At 31.8% G+C, this 19856-nt stretch overlaps 2 protein-coding genes and 1 long non-coding RNA gene across 5 annotated transcripts; 2 read left to right on the top strand and 1 right to left on the bottom strand.

The window, feature by feature from the left end:
- Window positions 1–2462: 2462 nt before the first annotated feature.
- Window positions 2463–7630, top strand: LOC107920521 (uncharacterized). 3 transcript variants are annotated; one of them, XR_001690646.2, is made up of 5 exons: window positions 2463–2604; window positions 2845–3041; window positions 3170–3232; window positions 3315–3676; window positions 7276–7578. It is a non-coding gene; the product is annotated as an uncharacterized lncRNA (long non-coding RNA). The 3 variants fall into 3 exon arrangements; XR_001690647.2 differs by having other exon boundaries at window positions 2464–2604; window positions 2710–3041; window positions 7276–7630; XR_001690648.2 differs by lacking the exon at window positions 2463–2604 and having other exon boundaries at window positions 2852–3041; window positions 3312–3676.
- LOC121225675 (uncharacterized) lies at window positions 2471–3402 on the bottom strand. Its single transcript, XM_041110075.1, has 2 exons — window positions 2827–3402; window positions 2471–2604 (listed from the first exon to the last, which is right to left on the bottom strand). The coding sequence occupies exons 1-2, from the start codon at window positions 3400–3402 to the stop codon at window positions 2536–2538; spliced, it is 645 nt and encodes a 214-aa protein (XP_040966009.1). The 3' UTR covers window positions 2471–2535.
- A 3864-nt stretch (window positions 7631–11494) lies between the features above and the next one.
- Window positions 11495–12384, top strand: LOC107918566 (uncharacterized). The gene has a single exon (XM_016848152.2). It carries the CDS (start codon window positions 11582–11584, stop codon window positions 12287–12289), a length of 708 nt encoding a protein of 235 aa, XP_016703641.1. The 5' UTR covers window positions 11495–11581; the 3' UTR covers window positions 12290–12384.
- Window positions 12385–19856: the final 7472 nt, after the last annotated feature.

Genomic DNA, 19856 nt, shown 5'->3' with positions numbered 1-19856 from the left:
TGTTTTTATCTTTTGAAAAATTTTCGGGATTCCAACCTCCATGAGTAACTTTCCCTTGAACAAGGGTAAGGGTCTATCAAAAAGAATTTATAATATGCTCTAATGGATAATTTCTAATTTATTAACAATCTTGAAGTTAAAGCATTTAACAATGCATTTAAATTGAAATATAAAAAAGCTTAGAAATAATAGAAAACGAAAGGTTTTTTTTTTGTGTATTTGAGTTTGACATTTTTATTATGATTGTGTTTGTTATATTAGATTTAATACAGTATTTATATTTGAATATATTTTGTATTTGAAAGTAATAATATTAATTTTTTAATATTTAATTTAAATTTTAAGGTTGATATGATATAGCTAATATTATTGGGCTTGAATTTTCATGATTTTTAATAGAATAAATGCAGTGTTAATTGTAAATTTATTTAATTTTGTTTTAACTAATTAAATATAGGATGATGTTGGTGACTTTTTTGAGTTTTAATTAATGGCAGTTAATTGCTAATAATATTACTGGTTAATTATAAACTTTCGTTAAATTAATCTTAAAACTTGAATTAAACATAAAAGAATTAAAATTGTTATTTTCTATTACCAAAATGTATAGCTTTTGTCAAATTTAAGTATTACATTGAAATCTAAAAAGAAGAAGTTAAAATCAATCTTTATATTTTTTTATATAATTTGAGATTTAATTTTTATACTTTAAATGTTAAAAATTCAATCATTATATTTTTTATTTGAAAATCTTAATATAATCATTAAAATTGAAAGTATTTATTGTCAAAATTTGTCAATTTAAAATTTAAATTAAGCTTTATATATATATATATAATGTGATATATGATTGATAGAAAATAAATTTAGTTAAGTTGAAATTGTGATAAAAATTACTTACGAGAATTAAAATTTTTAAAATTAAAAAGTGGAACGAAGTTACCCCCTTTAAATTAGAAAAGTAGAACAGTAGAAAACTATTAACCGATTTTATCGAACTTAGGTATGAAATAGTGCATGAAGTCCAAACCGAAAAGCGAAATAATACAAATAAATATTTAAACAAATGATTTATAATTTATCAAATTTATATTAATTTTCTTATTTCAACATAATTTATTGACTAATACTACCAAAGTTAAGTGTATATTTTTACGAAGGGTGTGTTTTTATAAACCATTATTATTTTCTTGAAAATATTATTTATCTCTATTTTCATTTATATTAATTTTCTTATTTCAACATAATTTATTGATAACTACTTTTCTCTAATAAAAAAAATTGTATTTATATGAATTCAAAACACCGTACCAATTTTAATATTGGAAAAAATATTGAAAAGAATATATTTTTTTGTGTTTATATACCATGAGTTAAAATTTTTTATTTTCATTATTTTATTTTTACAAAACATTTTTAGTAAAAACAATAAAACTATTTTTTTTACATTTTTTTATTTTCACATATTTTGTTTTTATTTTTCAAAAATTGTTTCCAAAAAATTCAATTAAAAATGTTTTTTTTCAATATTTTTCATTTTCCAAAAAATCGAAAATGAAAATGAAAACAACCACTGTTCCTTGAAACCAAATGTAACGAAACCAAATGTAACTTTAATTATTTTAATTGTGTTTGGTAATCATATTAACTTTTTATTCAATATAAAAATTTCAACTAAAAAGTGTTGAATATGATAAGTAGATAACTACTCACCGCTTAATGTCGGAGATATTAAATTAATTTTATTTTTTAAAATATTATTTTTGAAATATATTATAAAAATTAATTATTTAAATTATTATCTTTAGCTTTTACCCAAAACTATTCAAAATAAAATAAATAATATCATATTAATAATATTAAAATTATTAAATAATGAAATTTTAAAAATTAAAATCTACTATTATCAAGTAAAATAATGATACTAAATGCTTAATTATTACTAATATATCAAACAATTTTATAATATAAATTCAGTGCTAATAAATTTTAATATTTATATTTTTAATTTATTAAATAGTTAGTAAACGAACAAAAAGAAAAGTAGAAGAGTTTATTAAATTTGGCCGGCTGAGCTTAGAAGAGTCTCATTAGGCCGCCCTCCAATATATTTTATACATTACTATTTAAAAAAAGAAAAAAGTGGTGATCGAAAATATGAATATTTTAATTTTTTAAAATATATATTTTTTTGAAATAAGTTTCAGATTAGGCTTTATTTTAAAATAAATAAATGTTACACATAATATCCTAGAAAAAACAACCAACGAGCCCAATTAAAAAAATTGAGCCCAGCAAAAGAAAATTAAAAGACAAAAATTGAAAAACCAAATCTCCTATAGAAAAGAAAAAGGAAACAAAATCTGATTCTAATAAATGTTTACTATTCTACCTGCCCAATCAGTCTTAAAAGACTACAAACGTCTTATCTCTTCAATTTTATTTACTTTTCCAAGACGCTTGAGATTACTCTAGGGCTGCTGAAATAACTTTGATGTCTGTCCTTCTCATCCCTTCATTTCTCGCTTTCTTCCTTCAATCTGGTTCTTTTGCCCTCTCAGTTTCTGCTTGGATTTCTGCCGCTTCAGGGACTCGTCCGATCAGGTAGGCTCCTCTACTACTCTTCAGCGCTTCATTTGCTAATATATGCGCAAGGTTGTTTGCTAATCTTGGGATATGCTCAAACCTACACTCCTTGAATTTAAGCAGAAGTTGATGAATATCATGTAAATACGCACTAATCAATGATTTATCGGGCCTTTTTGTTTTACATTTTCTTATTATTGATAAAGAATCCCCTTCAATAATAACTTTTTCCCACTGCATGTTAACACCGATTTGGAGGGCTTTCCGACACGCTATTGCTTCCGCCCCAAAGGCTGAGGGAACTCTTTGATGAACCTCCGTACATGATAGAAGAACTGAACCCTCCTTATCGCGGGCCACAACCCCAATAGCCGCTTTACTTTGTCTACCATCGTACGCTGCATCGAAATTGATTTTGACTACCTTGTCCACTGGCTTTGTCCATATTTTTACAGGTATGGAAGATTGCAACCTATTTTTACCAACTGCATCAAGATCTGAAATATAGCTATGAACAAATCTCCCTACTTCTTTTCCAGATTTACCATCTTTTTTATGCAATCTATTGTTCCTGTCTCCCCAGATGGCCCATACTGCAACACAAAAGATTCGATGCTGAGGAGTCGAGCTTTGTGAGAAAACCCAGGTTAGCCACTGTAGAAACCCCATTTGATTGTCTTGCAAAAACTTATGAAAAGATAACTCTCTCCATACTGCTATTGTAGCAGGACATTCCCGGAAGAGATGGTCCATAGTTTCAGTTCCTGAACTACAGCGAGGACATACTGACGTGTTCGTCAGTCTTCTAAGTAGCATATTAGCTCGCGTAGCTAGAAAATTCCAAGATATCTTCCAAACTGTAATTTTAATTTTTGAAGGAAGATCAAGTAGCCATAGTTTTCTGTAGAAGTCCTTGTAGTCATTTTGTAAAGCATAAGCTTCAGGGTTATTTTCAATGCTTTGTAATAGTTTATAGGCGCTCCGTGTTGTGAACTCACCCGTCGCTTCAACGCTTCAAACTTGGAAATCATCGTGCGGTGTTTCAGCTAGTGGGATACTGAGGATCTTCTCTGCTACATCCTCCGGAAAGGTATGCTCTACCAACTCTTGTTTCCATGTTCTGCTACTTGAATCAATTAGCTCTGCAACTTTACTATCATTCAAATTTGAACTTAAAACTGGTAATCTATCACGCGGTAAAACTGGAATCCAATAATCACGACTGATTGAAATTTTTGTACCTCGCCCCACCTTCCAACATAAGCCCTCTGCTAGGATGCCCTTAGCAGCCCAAATACTTTTCCATGTATACGATATATTATTCCCCAACTGTGAGTTTAAAAAATCAACACTTGGAAAATATTTCGCTTTTAATACTTGCGCAACTAAAGAATTTGAATTGTTTATAATACGCCATCCTTGCTTAGCTAAAAGTGAAACATTAAATTGAGCCATATTTCTGAAGCCCAATCCACCCTCTTCTTTAGGACGGCATAAGTACTTCCACTGACACCAATGAATACCTCTCATACCATGCGTTTTTTGCCACCAAAATTTAGCAAAAATATTTTCAAATTCTCCTCAAAGAGTCTTTGGTAATAAGAAGCATGACATAGCGTACGTTGGAATGGCCTGTAACACCGATTTAATAAAGACTTCTTTACCTCCTTGAGATAACATTCTAGTACTCCACCCATCAATCCTGGTAGCAATCTTTTCTTTTAAATGCTGAAAGGATTTTTTCTTTCGTCGACCAACCATGTTTGGAAGCCCTAGATATCGTTCTAAGTTTGTTGAGATCCTAACCCCCAATTTTGCTGAAACTTCATTCATTTTTTCTTCTGACGTATTGGTGCTGAAAAATATGGTAGACTTGTTGAAATTAACGCACTGTCCAGAACACTTTTCATATTCCTTCAAAATTTCCTTTAGTATACTGGCACCCCTTTCAGATGCTTCCCCAAACAACATACAATCATCTGTACAGAGTAGAAGTGAAATTTCTGGTCCTCTTCTGCTTGCTTTTGCACCCTTTATTAGTCCCTTTTCTGAAGCCAATCTCATTAAAGATGATAACCCCTCACTACAAATCAGAAAAAGAAAGGGGCTCAGCGGATCTCCTTGACGTCAGCCTCGAGACGGTGAAAAAACACTTCCACTTCTACCATTTGTATTAACTGCATAGGATGTTGTGGAAACACGAGTCATAATCAGCTTAACCCACTCTGGTGTGAAGCCCATTCGTGACATCACTTCCTTCAAGAATCCCCACTCAACCCTATCATAGGGTTTGGTCATGTCAAGTTTAACTGCCATGTATCCTTTTTTTCCTGTGCACTTTTGCCGAAAAGTATGTAAGATCTCATAAGCTAGTATCACATTGTCTGTTATTAGCCTTCCCGGGACGAACGCACTTTAAGCAGCATCAATGCATCTTCCAATAACTGCTTGTAGTCGAGTTGCAATTGTTTTTGCCACCATTTTGTAGGTTACTGAACATAAACTGATAGGTCTGAAATTAACTATGATAGTGGGATTTGGAATTTTAGGGATCAGCACAATGTCGGTATGATTTAAATTACCACAACTTGCACCGTTATTTAAAATTTCCAAGCAAAGATTGGTTATTTCCTTACCTACGATATGCCAGAATTTCTGAAAGAAAATGGCTGGAAAAACATCATATCCTGGGGCTTTTGTTGGTCCCATTTCCTTTAATGCCGCATACAATTCTTCTGCTGTAAAGGTTAACATTAGCTCTCTATTGATATCAGATGAAATATTTTCCTTTATTCCCGATAGTAGATATGAACATTCCGCCCTTCCTTTTGTCGAGAAAAGTTCCTGAAAATAGGAGGTGGCCACATCATTAATCTCACTCTCCTCAGTTACTTCTCTGCCCACAGATATCTCCAATTTGGATATTGAATTTATACGTCTTCTAGAAGTAGCAAACCTGTGAAAAAAACTGTATTTTTCTCACCCACTTTCAGCCAATTTGCCCTTGCTCTTTGTTCCCAATATATTTCATCCTTATCAATTTCCATATTTAGGTGGATCTTAGTGTCTACAATGTCTGCCATTGTATTGTCATTCCTTTCTTTCCCCATTAACACTTCTAGCTGCTTCGTTAACTTTTTCTTTAGCCCCTCCCGACCTTTCTTAATCTTTCTCGCCCAATCTAATAAATCTGCTTGCAACTTTCCAAGTTTCTCAGCTACTGGGCCTGTTCCTGACTCCCAAGATTCTTTAATTATTTTTTCACAAGTGTCCTCCATCAACCACCACGCTTCAAATTTAAATTTTGAATTGCCATTATGAATGCTTTCGCCATCTGTGTTAATTAGAAGTGGGCAGTGGTCTGACATTGTGTGGGGTAGATGGTTAACTCTACCTGCTGGGAAAAAGAGCCTCCATTTATCATTTACCACCCCCTATCAAGTCTTTCTCTAATATTTGTCTCTGGTAAATTTCCCCTTTCCCATGTAAACCATACTCCCGAAAAACCCAAATCTTCTAAATGGCAATTCTCTAAGACCTCTCGAAATGCCTTCGTTCTGTTCTCTTCCCTTGGGGCACCCCCACATTTCTCAAAAGAATACATGATCTCATTGAAGTCACCACTTACCAACCATGGGTGGCTGTTATCTTGCCCCAGATTTATTAGCAAATCCCTCGAATCACTCTTATTGTGGACATATGGAGAGCCATAGAAACCTGTAAATCTCCACTCTTTGTTACCCTGTTCCTCTTCAACCAGAACATCAATGTGATTCCTAGAAAAACTTCGTAAACTTACTTTGGTGTCACCTTTCCATGCTAAGCATAATCCTCCTTTCGAACCTTGTGCTTCTATATCAATACTGTTCATAAAACCGCACCTCTGTCTGATTTTTTCCATCCTCTGTCTATCAACTTTGGTCTCCAGTAAGAAAACCATTTGGGGATTGTGCTGCTTGAGGAAGTAACGCAGCCTTCTTCCAGCTCGTGGACTCCCCAATCCATGAACATTCCAGCTGATGGTTTTCATTGTGTCCGGTCGGCTTGCCTATTAGCAGCCGCCGATATCAATAAATCTTGAACTTCAATTTGCTCGTTAGTGTCTGTCACCATTTCCACAGGGCCTTTGTAGTAGTCTGAAGTATCCTGTTTCGACCTTTTAATTCCATCTGTCTCCTTTTCCTGTATGATCGCTGGTAAAATCTGCATCAATGGGCTTCCTCTTCCTCGTATTATTTCTAGCTTTTGTCGTTGTTGTGCCATGTTGAATGCTTATCCAATTTGCTTGTTTCTCTTGATTTGGATTTTGGCTCTTCTCTCTATTGCAATTACTCACCTTCTCAGCTTCCCCTTGTCTCCAAATACCTGCATATTCTTTTAGCATCTTCCCCCTTTCCTTTAAATTCACCTTCTCAGCTACCTCTACCTCCAAAATACCTTACTGTTCTTCTGGCATCTCCTCCCCTTCTTTTAATTTCAAATTCTCCTGCGGGCCCCCTCTTCATTGCTTCTTTTCTCAGCACATTTAATACTATTGGGTGAAATTCTCTCTTCTCTGATATAAGAACTCTGAACCCCCGTTTGTTTCTTCAAACTATTAAATTTCACTTTCTTTTCCAATTAATCTTGATTCTGCTTTTAAGGCCACAGAATAAGGAGGATTTTCACTGATTTTATTTTTTCTTGCAGGTAATAGCTGGGTTCAATTACTCATCCCATGCCCCATTCTTCCGCATTCAAAACAGAATATTGGCAAGTTTTCATACTTGAAGGGTATCCAAACTTTACTAACATAAGCATTAGAAACAAAAATACCTCTTCTAAGTGGTCTTTGAACATCCAAATTAACTCTGAGTCGGCAGAAATCTTCACTAATTTCAGATCTGAGGACCCCACCAAACGTAGAACCAATGGCATGCAATAGATCTTTCTTGTTGAACTCTGGGAAACACGACTCAATTTTTATCCAAAACGGGGATGAAGTTAACTTTATCTGATCTCTTTCCACCGCTTGGTGTAACCTGTCAAATAAAATTAAGTTTTTTCGAAAGAGCCAAGGTCTCCCCTCCAAAATCAACTCCAGATCTTCTACCATCTCAAAAATTATTAGAAATAAGTTTCGTCCCACCAATCTGATTTCAAACTTTTTTCTTGTCTTCCATAAACTTTTCGTATGAGCCCTAAAACTATCTGGGTTATATAATTTCCCGGTCCAAACCGAACAAATCAATGTAGGTTTGGAACTTGGTACCACCAACGATCCTTTGACTGATAGTTGAACTAATTCCTCAGCAAGAAGACCGATCTCATCCACTTCCTCTCTATCGTCGCCACCGCTTGCTTTCATCCCCAGCCACAGTAGTTACTGCTATCTCTAGGGTTTCTCAACCAAGCACTCTTGGGAGCAGAGAGTTAAATTTTAACAATAATTTTTTAAAATATAAAAGTCTACAACTATCTATAATTTCTCTCCAGACTTTAAATACGAGGATAAATGCATTTTAACAAACTCGAACCTACCTTCTTCTACATAAACAACAATATCAATATTAATCGAGTTAAGACTCAATAAATATGAACATGTTAATTTTGGTCTACTATCTCTATAATGTTATCTTAATAGATATGACTAATTGTTGTTTGTTTCCTTTTGTTGTTTTTCAACTGCTATAAAGGTTTATCTAGCATTGATTTTTAGGTAAAACAATTTTTTGACTCATAAATAATGTTAAACAACTAGTTTTTTTGAGTTTGAACTAATTTTTAAGCTAAACTAAAAAGTTAGAAAAATCAATTTTTTTCTCCAAATTTTAATTTTTTAAAATTATTTGCCATTTATATAAATTATAAATTATAAATTATCGAATTTTACAATCAATTTATATTAATTATTTACAAGTATTTAAAGTTTACAATATTTCATGTGCTATAATGTTAACATTGGTTATTATAAATTATTATTTATATTTTGCCTTATGTGTTAAGAAAGTCTTTAAGAAAATATAAAAAAAATCAATTAAGCTATTGTATTAAATTCATATTCAATTAAGTCTCTTTCGTTAATTAAAATAATTAATTAAGTCTTTCTGTTAACAATTTCTATCATGGACCATGTTAACTGTTAAAATAAATTGGCGAACTAATCAAATGGTGACATGTAGCAACTTTTATTTTAATCTAATATTTTATCATAAAAATGATTAAAACTCATTAAAATTGTAAAAAATAAAAATTTAAAAAGAATAAAAATTTATTAAAATTATAAAAAAACTTGTAAATATTATAAAAATATAATAAATTATAAAAAAATAAAATTAGTAAAACTTAAAAAATGTATTAGAAGTCTTAAAAAATAAAAAAAAATATTTAAATTGATATCAACTTATAAAAATTATAAAAAAAATCATAAAAATTTGAACTGATTTGTTAGCCTGAAATCAACAAAAGTACTAGTCCGTGGAAAGCTGTTAGACCTGTTGATATGGGAATCGGGCGGTTGAATCGATTTTTTATTTTTAAATGTTTTTTTTATCGAACTAAAATTTTAATATCTAACTATTAGCATATGTCCTAATGAAATATTCTAACCAAGATTTTCAAAATTGGATCAGTGGTCGAACTGATCAGGCCACCAATTTGTCAAATTGAGTGACTCATCCAGTTCAATTAAATAAAAAATAAAATAAAAAAGAATTAGTTCAACCATTTGGTTCCCAAGTAAACTGGTCTAATGACTTTCTTTAGATCGATACCTTTGTCGATTTTGGTCTAATTGGTCTAACAGACTGATTTGGTTCATTTTAAGTTTTTATGATTTTTTTATAATTTTTATAATTTTATATAATTTTAATAATTTTAATACTTTTTATGATTTTATAGAAATTTAATATGTTTTTTTATAAAATTTTAAATATATTTTATTAATTTTATATATTTTTTAGAATTTTTTAGAAATTTATTTTTATAATATTTATAAGTTTATATCAATTTTCATATATTTTTTATATTTAATCATTTTTATATTTTAGATATTTTCTGATATTTATAATTTTTTATTATTTTTATGAGAAAATATTAGATTAAACAAAAAGTTGTCACGTGTCACCATTAGATTGGTTTGCCAATATATTTTAACAGTCAACGTGGTAAATGATTGAAACCATTGACGGAGGGGATAATTGATTATTTTAGTTAACGACAAAAGTTCAATTGAATACAAATTTAATGCAAGGCTTAATTATCTCATTAGGATAATAATAATAATAATGACATGAAGAAAGAGTGATATATTAATTCTTTTTATTTGAGTTAATTATTCTATCAATTATGAATTTTTATTAATTTATAAGAATTATGCCTATATGTAATTTTAATATTTAAAATACTTTTTATATAATCAAATTAGATTTTACGAATAACTTATATTAATTATTTATAAATATTTTCTTGAACAATCTCATTATAAGTTTTGATAGTATATATATGTGCTCTTTTGATACAATACCTTGAACTACTTATAATATCTCTCTAATCCATAAATGGGAGGATAATGCACTTCAACGCGCTCAATCTCACGTCCTCCTGCATCGACAGCATTACTCATATCAATTGAGATAATATTTTATATAATAAATTTAAATTCATTTAATTTTTTAAACAGGACATTCTAACATTTTATAACATATTTTTTACATCAATTGGTTTAGTCATAATTACCCTTTCAAACGTAACTTGAAGCTATCAAAATTTTTGTACCAAAGTTTATGTGCCTAACACATTTACTTCGGGAAGGCCAACACTGTGATCATACATTTATTTTATTTTGAATTTTCATGTTCTTTTTTCTTTCTTTTTTTAATGTGATCATATATGCGGGTTATAAAAATTGATCTTTTCAAAATCCGTAATTATTCTTTTCGATAAAATTATTTCCAAAGTTTAAATTTAAAATTTCTCTTTGAAAATAATATATATCATAATTTTTTATTAATCTTAAAACAATTTTCAAAATATTTTATATGAAATAGTGTTTTTTAAATAAATAATTTTTCAACCTTATCTGATACAAATTACATACTATGACTAATATATAATTAATCTTAGATATTGCTGTTAAGTTTTAAGTTACTTGTTAACCAAAAAATCAATTAAAATAAAGATTTTAGCTATACTTATTTTAAGTAATTTTATTTGAATCGGATTAGACTGGTTGGATAAAAAATTGGTCGAAGTATTGATCTAGTGAGGGTTTTTGAATCAGTTAATTCGTGAATTGGTATGGATTGATTGAATAATCAAAATTTATATATAATGAAGTAATAAAAAATTATTTATGAAATTTAAACTCAGGAACATGTCTTTATGTAAAGTTCTGTTTTCATACCAATAAAAGTCAAAGTCAAAGTCAACAAACAATATGAAAATCCATGGGTGCATTTCTTTATTCAAATTTGACCAAGTCTAGGTTTTTTGGAGCAAATTTTTCCACCATCCCCCTTAGCCTGCATTAAATTGACTCGTCTACTTCTAAACCAAACATTTATCAAAATTCTAGATTTCTGTTCTTCAGCTATGGAAGCAGCTCATAATCTACTTCTTCCCTTTACTCTTTAATATTATTGGTCTATTACTTAAGTGGGTCTATATGAATATGCTAAAACTAAATATTTAGAAATAAATTGGTTGAAATTTAACTTGATTGGCATGAATATTGTTAATCATATAAGAGGATATAGTTCGATTATCATCGTGATTCATTATTAATTCTAGATATTGTGTAAAAAAGAAAAATCAATAAAAGATTCGAAATAGTTGCATCATCAATGTTGACTTAAATAAGGCTTAGTCAAAGTTAAACTTTTCAAAAGAGTAAATATAAATAAATTTTAATGAAAAAGTTGAACGTAGGCTGCCGGCCAAGTTCTTATATAAACCATAGGCAGCAATGCATTTCTGGCAAAAAGGAAAGAAACCCTCTGAAAGCTAAAAAGGAAACATGGTTTATTTAAGAGTTAGTGAAACAATCATGGCCGACACCTTGCTTTTCACCTGCCTGCTATTATTTCTTGCAGCCATGCAAGGCGCCCATGCAGTCGACTATGCCATCAACGACCAGACCGGCAACAGTGGCGGCGGCGTTCGTTTCCGAACCGAAATCGGAGCCCAAAGCAGCCTCCAAACCATGTCATCAGCCACAGACTTCATCTGGGACATCTTCCAACAAACCAACCCATCCGACAGGAAAAATGTCCCGAAAGTAACACTGTTCATCGAAAACGGCGACGGTGTAGCCTTTTCCATCAACAACGAAATCCATGTTAACGCCAATTACCTAGGAAACTACACAGGCGACTTGAGGAAGGAATTCAACGGGGTGCTTTACCATGAAATGACGCATATTTGGCAATGGAACGGGAACGGTCAGACCCCTGGGGGGTTGATTGAAGGGATAGCTGATTTCGTGAGGCTGAAGGCTAATTATATACCGAGCCATTGGGTGAAGCCAGGGCAGGGAGATAGATGGGACCAAGGATACGATGTTACGGCTAGGTTTTTGGAGTATTGTGATGGTCTGAGGAATGGGTTCGTTGCAGAGCTTAATAAGAAGATGAGAAGTGGGTATAATGCTGGGTTTTTTGTTGAACTGCTGGGAAAAACTGTTGATCAACTGTGGAGTGATTATAAGGCCAAGTATGGCAATTAAATCACTTAATTTACTATTGTATTATATATCGCCTTCTTATAAATTGTCCTAAATATTATCTGAATCTAAGGTTAATGAATAATTAATTACTTGAATCATTTCCTTCTTACAAAATGGTATAAGGTTACAGCTATAAATGTAACGGATGTTGCAGTGGCAAGTGAGGTTTCTCGTCACTAATTCTAAAAAGAAATTGTAAGGCTATAAATTTTTGGGATAATGTAACTTTTGGTCTCTTGTCTTTCTTTTATCCACTTTGACCCCTGAATGTCAAAACCATTATTCATATAAGCCCATTCTCTTAATGACTGAAAAAAATGGGGATAATGTAACTTTTGGCCCCTGAACTTGGTAAGTAGGTCCACATTGGCCACTAAACTTGACAACTAGGTTCGCTTTAGTACCTGTACATTTTTTATTCATTGTGGCACTTAAAATTGACAACTAAGTCCATTTTGATCCCTAAACTTGAAAAATCTAAAATGTTACTTTTTTTAATTATTAAAAATCATAAAAATCTACAACTAGGTTCGCTTTAGTACCTGTACATTTTTTATTCATTGTGGCACTTAAAATTGACAACTAAGTCCATTTTGATCCCTAAACTTGAAAAATCTAAAATGTTACTTTTTTTAATTATTAAAAATCATAAAAATCTAAAAAGCCAAGTAAAACCAATTTTAGTTTTTTTTTAGTTTTTTTTAGATTTTTATGAATTTTTAATTATTTAATTATTGTTGGTCCGACAGTCAAACCGGTTGAACTGGTGGTTTAACCTATTTAACTATCGGTTCGGTTATTAAAACACTGAATATGGCACTCTGAGATAGTACCACATCATCATCTAATTTTTTTTTATTTTTTAAACTCAGAGTGCCACATCATCAAAGTTTTAGATTCTTCAAGTTCAGAGATCAAAATTGACCTAGTTGTCAAGTTCAAGTGCCAAAGTGAACAAAAAAAAAAGTACAGTAGTAAACCCAGCTGTCAAGTTCAAGGGCCAATGTAGACCTACTTGCCAAATTTGGGGGCCAAAATTTATATTATCCCTATTTTTTTCACAATCATTATAAATGAGCTTAAATGAATAAAGCTTTTCAAGCTTAAGGGTCAAAGTGGATAAAAAAAGTTCAGGGGTCAAAAGTTACTCCCCATTTTTTTCACAGTCATTGCAAATGAGCTTAAATGAATAACGGTTTTTAAGTTCAAAGGTTAAAGTGGCTAAAAAAAAGTGCAGGGTCAAAAGTTACCTTATCCCTAATTTTATTATAGAGCAAGATACAAATATCTAATCTAATACTTATATTTAAATTGTAACGCCTCAAATTTTGCCTACAATAAATGATAGAGATTGGATAGTGGAATTTTGAGGAAATTCAAAAGCAAAGCTTAATAAATGAAAACGTAAAGAATTTTTTTGACTTGTGGAAAGGTAATTTTGAGAGAATGATTATGACTAAGAGATTTCAACATAAAGGGATCAAATTATAAATTTGGAAAAGTTAAAGGACTATAATGCAATTTGATCAAATTGAGGAAATTGGAGTTAATGATGATTTTTGGGCACGAGGATGACTTAGGAAATGTACTATTATGGTTGACGCCACTTTTGGGACTAAACTGAAAAATGAAAAGTATGAAGATCTAAAGTGCACATTTTCAAAGACGAAGAAATGAGTTAAATAGCACTTATAAAGTGCCATACGATGGAAAAGTAAAGTGCGAAAAAAAAGAAAAGAAAAGTAACATTCTCAAATTCAAATATAAAATCATATATTAAAACAATAAATTGAAAATAAAATTTATATTATTTTATTTAAATTATACAACTTTAATTTATGCATTATTAATATTTTTTATAAGACTTTATATTAAAATGTTCATATATTAAACCATAAAATAGCTGCCGCTACATCGCGATAGACCGCTATTTAAAGTTTTAGGGATTAAAGTATAATTTTACCATATAATTAACTGATGTTAATCAAAATTGTTTTTAATCCACGAACAAGAAAAATATTTTTCAATTCAGGTAAATCAGGAACATTAAGAATTCCTTTGCTAAGAATTTTACCCTTCTTTCCATCAGTAAACGTTACATGACCACCATGGTTATCATCAAAGTCAGAAAGAAAAGTAGCATTAACAGTCCTGTGGTGATAACATCCACTGTCAAGATACCATACATGGTCTATACTGGTCTTCAAAGATTGATGAGCAACAGGCAAACATTTCTGATCCTTCTTTCTCTAGACAAGATTTTGCTTCTTCCTTTGAACAGAATTGGGACCAGTGGGCATTGGAGCTAGCACTACTTGTTTCCATCTCAAATCGTAGAGCATCATAAAACATATTACCTTGATGTGATCTGGTGCACCACAAAAATGACAAATGATCTTATGTTTGGAGTATACCTTTTTAACAATAGGCTTCTTGAGCTCTCACCTTAATTAACATTCGCAGCTTTAACAGAGACTATGGGTGGGTTTGATTCGCGATTGGGTGCGGTGCAGTGCGTTTAGCTTACTTTTTGTCTCACGCTACAGTATCGCTACAGTATCTAATCTTACCGCCACTGCTGTTTTTACACTAACCGCAGGTAAACGCACCGCCCATCCAAACTCACCCTATAGGTCCTTCAGCAATGGCTTTACCTTTTTCCTCAACCTAACCTAAACCTTCTTTATCAGGACTTTGTCTTCCTGCGGTCATAATTTCATTTAGTTTTTCGAGCTTCTACTTGGTTGACTCAAGCTCTTTCTGAGCATTATTTAAATTTGCTATTTTGATAGCAAATTCGGACTCTTTTGCTTCCACTTGTTTGATCAACTTCGGTTTTTTTTTCTTTTAACTGGTTGTTGTAAATGATTAGTCTGAAGTTAACATTACACACCATTTCCCACTTGTCAAGTATTGTCTTTTAGGTCTTAAAAAACTCAACATTTGACTCAACTTTAGAAGCTTCATCAGTATCACTCTCAGTTGCAACAACAATGTCTACCCTAAAAGTAAATGCTATATAATTACTCAACTGTTCTTCATTAGAACCGAAGCTGCTGGTGGAATCTTCAGCACTCCATGGCTTTTGTCCACTATAAGTCTTCCTCATCAATCTTCGTTCAACGATGCGTGCACGGTGTGTGACATATGGACTATGGCTAGTAATCTGTTCGCGGTCGATACTAGAGCGAAGCAATCGAGGATTCGACATGAGCTTCATTCTTTAAAGAAATGTAATCTCTCTATTAAGGCTTATGTTGCTCGAATCAAAGATTTGTGTGCTATTCTAGAGACTTCTGGTTCGCGCATCTCAGAAGAGGAAAAGATTGAGGTGATGCTTGCGGGATTACCGCCGGAGTATGAGGCGGTTATTTCTTCCGCACTATTATCGACTGATGTTTTGGCCTTCTAGCGACTGGTTGATGCGCTAGTTGAGTGTGAGACTCGTCAAGCGCGAGTGTTTCAGGAAGCGGTGTTGCATGCGAATCTTGTTGAGCATGCGTCGTCCGATTAAGGGGTTGTTCGTTGTGGTCGTGTGCCTACTCGTGGTCACGGTAGAAGTTTCAGATCTCGCATTCAATGCCAGATCTATAGTCGATTCGGTCATGTGGCTCAAAAGTGCTACTACCGTTATCATCGGGACTCGAACGACTCGTCGGTCATGCCTCCGGTCTCATACCAATGGTACACGTCTGTTTTTGATGGTCCTTGATCTGGGGTGTTTGCGCAGCATGGTGACGGGCAGTTCGTGACTCATCAACAGAAGAATCCAAAAGTTATTTTTGGTCAAGGTTACTATGCAGGTCAAGGTTATTATACAGCTGGTGGTCAAAGCCCATTTGCTTGGGTACCTAGTGGGTCGTTTGCACGTGGGCCATTTATACCTTATGCTCAACATGGTTATGACTGTTCTTTCCAAAATATGTCTAAGCCCAATATGCGTGATTTTATTCCTGATGATGGGCTATGAAATAATGATAAAAATGGGCCAAATGAGTTTAGTGCTGGTGTATAGACAGAATGTTGCACATGGGCCGAATGGTGTGTCATCATCTAATTTCGTTCAGATTGATCCCAGGTAGAATGAACCAATTGGTGTTGGTCCAAGTCTGCGACCTACTGGTCCGATTAGTGTTGGTCTGGGTCTGCGGTCTACTAAACCGACGCTCGGGTGTATATTGGGCTTCATCGGTTAGGTGATTTACATGTTTCTGATTACTTTGACTCTCCTGGTTCCTATAAATTCTGGTGATGATGGGTCATATGTTCCTATGTATGTTGGCACTACTTCCTAGTATATTGATTCTGGTGCGAGTCATCATGTCTGTCGTGATGTGTCCGCTCTACATGATGTCATGCCATATTAAGATACGTCATCTTTTTTAATGGGTGATGGTACTCCTACAGTGATTTCGTCAATTGGTAATGTTGTTCTTCCTACTCAATCTAAGTCAGCTAATGTTCTGCGTGTGCCGAGTATAAGAAAAAATCTTTTATCAATTTTACAATTTGCGCATGATAATGGAGTGTTTTTTTAGTTTCATCCTACGCATTGTGTATAAAAATTATAAAAATTAAAAATTAAAAAAATTAAAAAGAATATTAAAGTTATAAAAAAACTTGTAAATATTATAAAAATATAATAAATTATAAAAAAATAAAATTAGTAAAACTTAAAAAATGTATTAGAAGTCTTAAAAAATAAAAAAAATACTTAAATTGATATCAACTTATAAAAATTATAAAAAAATCATAAAAATTTGAACTGATTTGTTAGCCTGAAATCAACAAAAGTACTAGTCCGGGGGAAGCCATTAGACCTGTTGATATGGGAATCGGGCGGTTGAATCGATTTTTTATTTTTAAATGTTTTTTTTATCAAACTATTAGCATATGTCCTAATGAAATATTCTAACCATGGTTTTCAAAATTAGATCAGTGGTCGAACCGATCAGGCCACCAATTTGTCAGTTTGGGTGACTCATCCAGTTCAATTAAATAAAAAATAAAATAAAAAAGAATTAGTTCAACCATTTGGTTCCCAAGTAAACCGGTCTAATGACTTTCTTTAGATCGATACCCTTGTCGATTTTGGTCTAATTGGTCCAACAGACTGATTTGGTTCATTTCAAATTTTTATGATTTTTTTATAATTTTATATAATTTTAATAATTTTAATACTTTTTATGATTTTATAGAAATTTAATGGGCAATTACACATAAAGCCCTATTTTTTTAAAATTTACCGAAATGGACCCGATATTTTATTATTTATCGGAATGGGCCATTTTCCCAAAATCGCGTCCACGTCAGCGCGATGTCAGGGGATGTGTCAGCAAACCGCGTCCACGTCAGCGCGATTACTTACGTGGCAACAAATCGCGTCCACGTAAGCGTGATTTGCTGACGTGGCATGAACAGTTTGTTTTTTAGCTTGGAAAACTTTGAAAGGCCATAACTTTTGGCTCGGTTGTCCGATTGAGACGATTTTTTTTTAATTTCGAATAACTTTTCAAGATCTACACGCTGACAAACAGCCGAAGGCGGTTTGCCACAGTTTTCATCAAAAAAGATCCTTTTTTGCCTCTAAATTTTGATTTTTTCGGTTTAAAATTGAATTTTGGAACATTCAAATCATTATTTTCCTTATTTATTTGAAGTAAACACCGAATTTTTTTTACAGAATTGTTGTATTATTTTTTTTGATTTGACACGTGTATGGAATAGGTCTGATAAATCATTAGAACGTAAGTAATATAATTAAGATAATAACAGTATTTTTATAATATGTCAATTAATTAGTTTAGCTTAGTTCGTTAAGATGCTTGCTTTTTTCCCTTAATACCTTGGTTCAAATCTTGTTGGTAATAATTTTGAATTTTTTTTGTACTTGTTGCATTTATTTTTTAATCAATTAACTCTTCAATATTACATTAATATATATTATTAGTACAATAGTATAGACGGATTGACAATTTGAGCTACAATATTATGAATATTAACTACAATACATAATTTGAGCTACATATTACAGTAATACATTAATATGTATTATTAGGGGCAAAATACTAAAAAAAGGGGCAAATTACACATAAAAAGGGGGGTATTTATACTTTTTTTTGGACCGTTGGGTACTGTTCACGTGCGGGCCGAAATCGCGTCCACGCCAGCGCGAGTTGCTGACGTGGCAGCAAATCGCGTCCTTGAGGGCGCGATTTGTTGCCACGTCAGCAACTCGCGCTGGCGTGGACGCGATTTCCTGGCGCGTACCCTGACATCGCGCTGACGTGGACGCGATTTCGCGGAAAATGGACCATTCCGGTAAATAATTAAATAATTGGCCCATTTCGGTAATTTTTAAAAAAATGGGCTTTTATTGGTAAATTGCCCAAATTTAATATGTTTTTAATAAAATTTTAAATATATTTTATTTATTTTATATATTTTTAGAATTTTTTAGAAATTTATTTTTATAATATTTATAAGTTTATATCAATTTTCATATTTTTTATATTTAATCATTTTTATATTTTTGATATTTTCTGATATTTATAATTTTTTATTATTTTTATGAGAAAAATATTAGATTAAACAAAAAGTTGTCACGTATCACCATTAGATTGGTTTGTCAATATATTTTAACAGTCAACGTGGTAAATGATTGAAACCATTGACGGAGGGACTTAATTGATTATTTTAGTTAATGACAAAAGTTCAATTGGATACAAATTTAATACAAGGCTTAATTATCTCATTAGGATAATAATAATGACATGAAGAAAGAGTGATATATTAATTCTTTTTATTTGAGTTAATTATTCTATCAATTATGAATTTTTATTAATTTATAAGAATTATGCCTATATGTAATTTTAATATTTAAAATAATTTTTATATAATCAAATTTGATTTTACGAATAACTTATATTAATTATTTATAAATATTTTTTTTGAACAATATCATTATAAGTTTTGATAGTATATGCTCCTTTGATACAATACCTTGAACAACTTATAATACCTCTCTAATCCATAAATAGGAGGATAATGCACTTCAACGCACTCAATCTAACGTCCTCCTGCATCGGCAACATTACTCATATCAATTGAGATAATATTTTATATAATAAATTTAAATTCATTTAATTTTTACTTTACATATTTAAACAGGGCAGTTGACACCATTTTTTGATAAAAACTGGGTCGACTTGGATTTTGAAAAATGAAAACGAAACAGGAGTCGCCACCGATCTTTTTAAAGAGGTGAGATCAGGACACCTCGAATAGTGGTTGTTTTTAATAAATAATTTAATTTTATTAAAACAACGATTTTGGTCTACGAAATTCAGAAAAATGGGTTCGGGAGTCGGTTACGTACGAGGAAGGGTTAGCACCCTCGTAATGCCCAAAAATTGGTACCTAAGTCAATTAATTAATGTCTTAATGTCGAAGATTGAAAATTTTAAAGAGATTTAGGGTATGATCCTTAAAAAAAACTCGAATGACATGGATTGAAATTTAAGAGGATATTTGGCTATTTAGTCGAACAAGAAATCGAAACCCAGCA

The sequence above is a fragment of the Gossypium hirsutum genome, chromosome D13 (assembly GCF_007990345.1).
Source record: "Gossypium hirsutum isolate 1008001.06 chromosome D13, Gossypium_hirsutum_v2.1, whole genome shotgun sequence".
Classification (NCBI taxonomy): domain Eukaryota; kingdom Viridiplantae; phylum Streptophyta; class Magnoliopsida; order Malvales; family Malvaceae; genus Gossypium; species Gossypium hirsutum.
Note: the sequence above shows the minus strand (reverse complement) of the source record. Positions and strands in the feature narration are given on the sequence as shown.

Bases quoted from the DNA above. Each gene is read 5' to 3' on its own strand.
- LOC121225675 (XM_041110075.1), bottom strand. From the start codon at position 3,402: ATGCTACTTAGAAGACTGACGAACACGTCAGTATGTCCTCGCTGTAGT. The intron at 2,605-2,826 runs ATGCAGTGGGAA...AGAGGAGCCTAC, and splicing joins CCCTCCAAATCGGTGTTAAC to CTGATCGGACGAGTCCCTGA.
- LOC107918566 (XM_016848152.2), top strand. From the start codon at position 11,582: ATGGTTTATTTAAGAGTTAGTGAAACAATCATGGCCGACACCTTGCTT.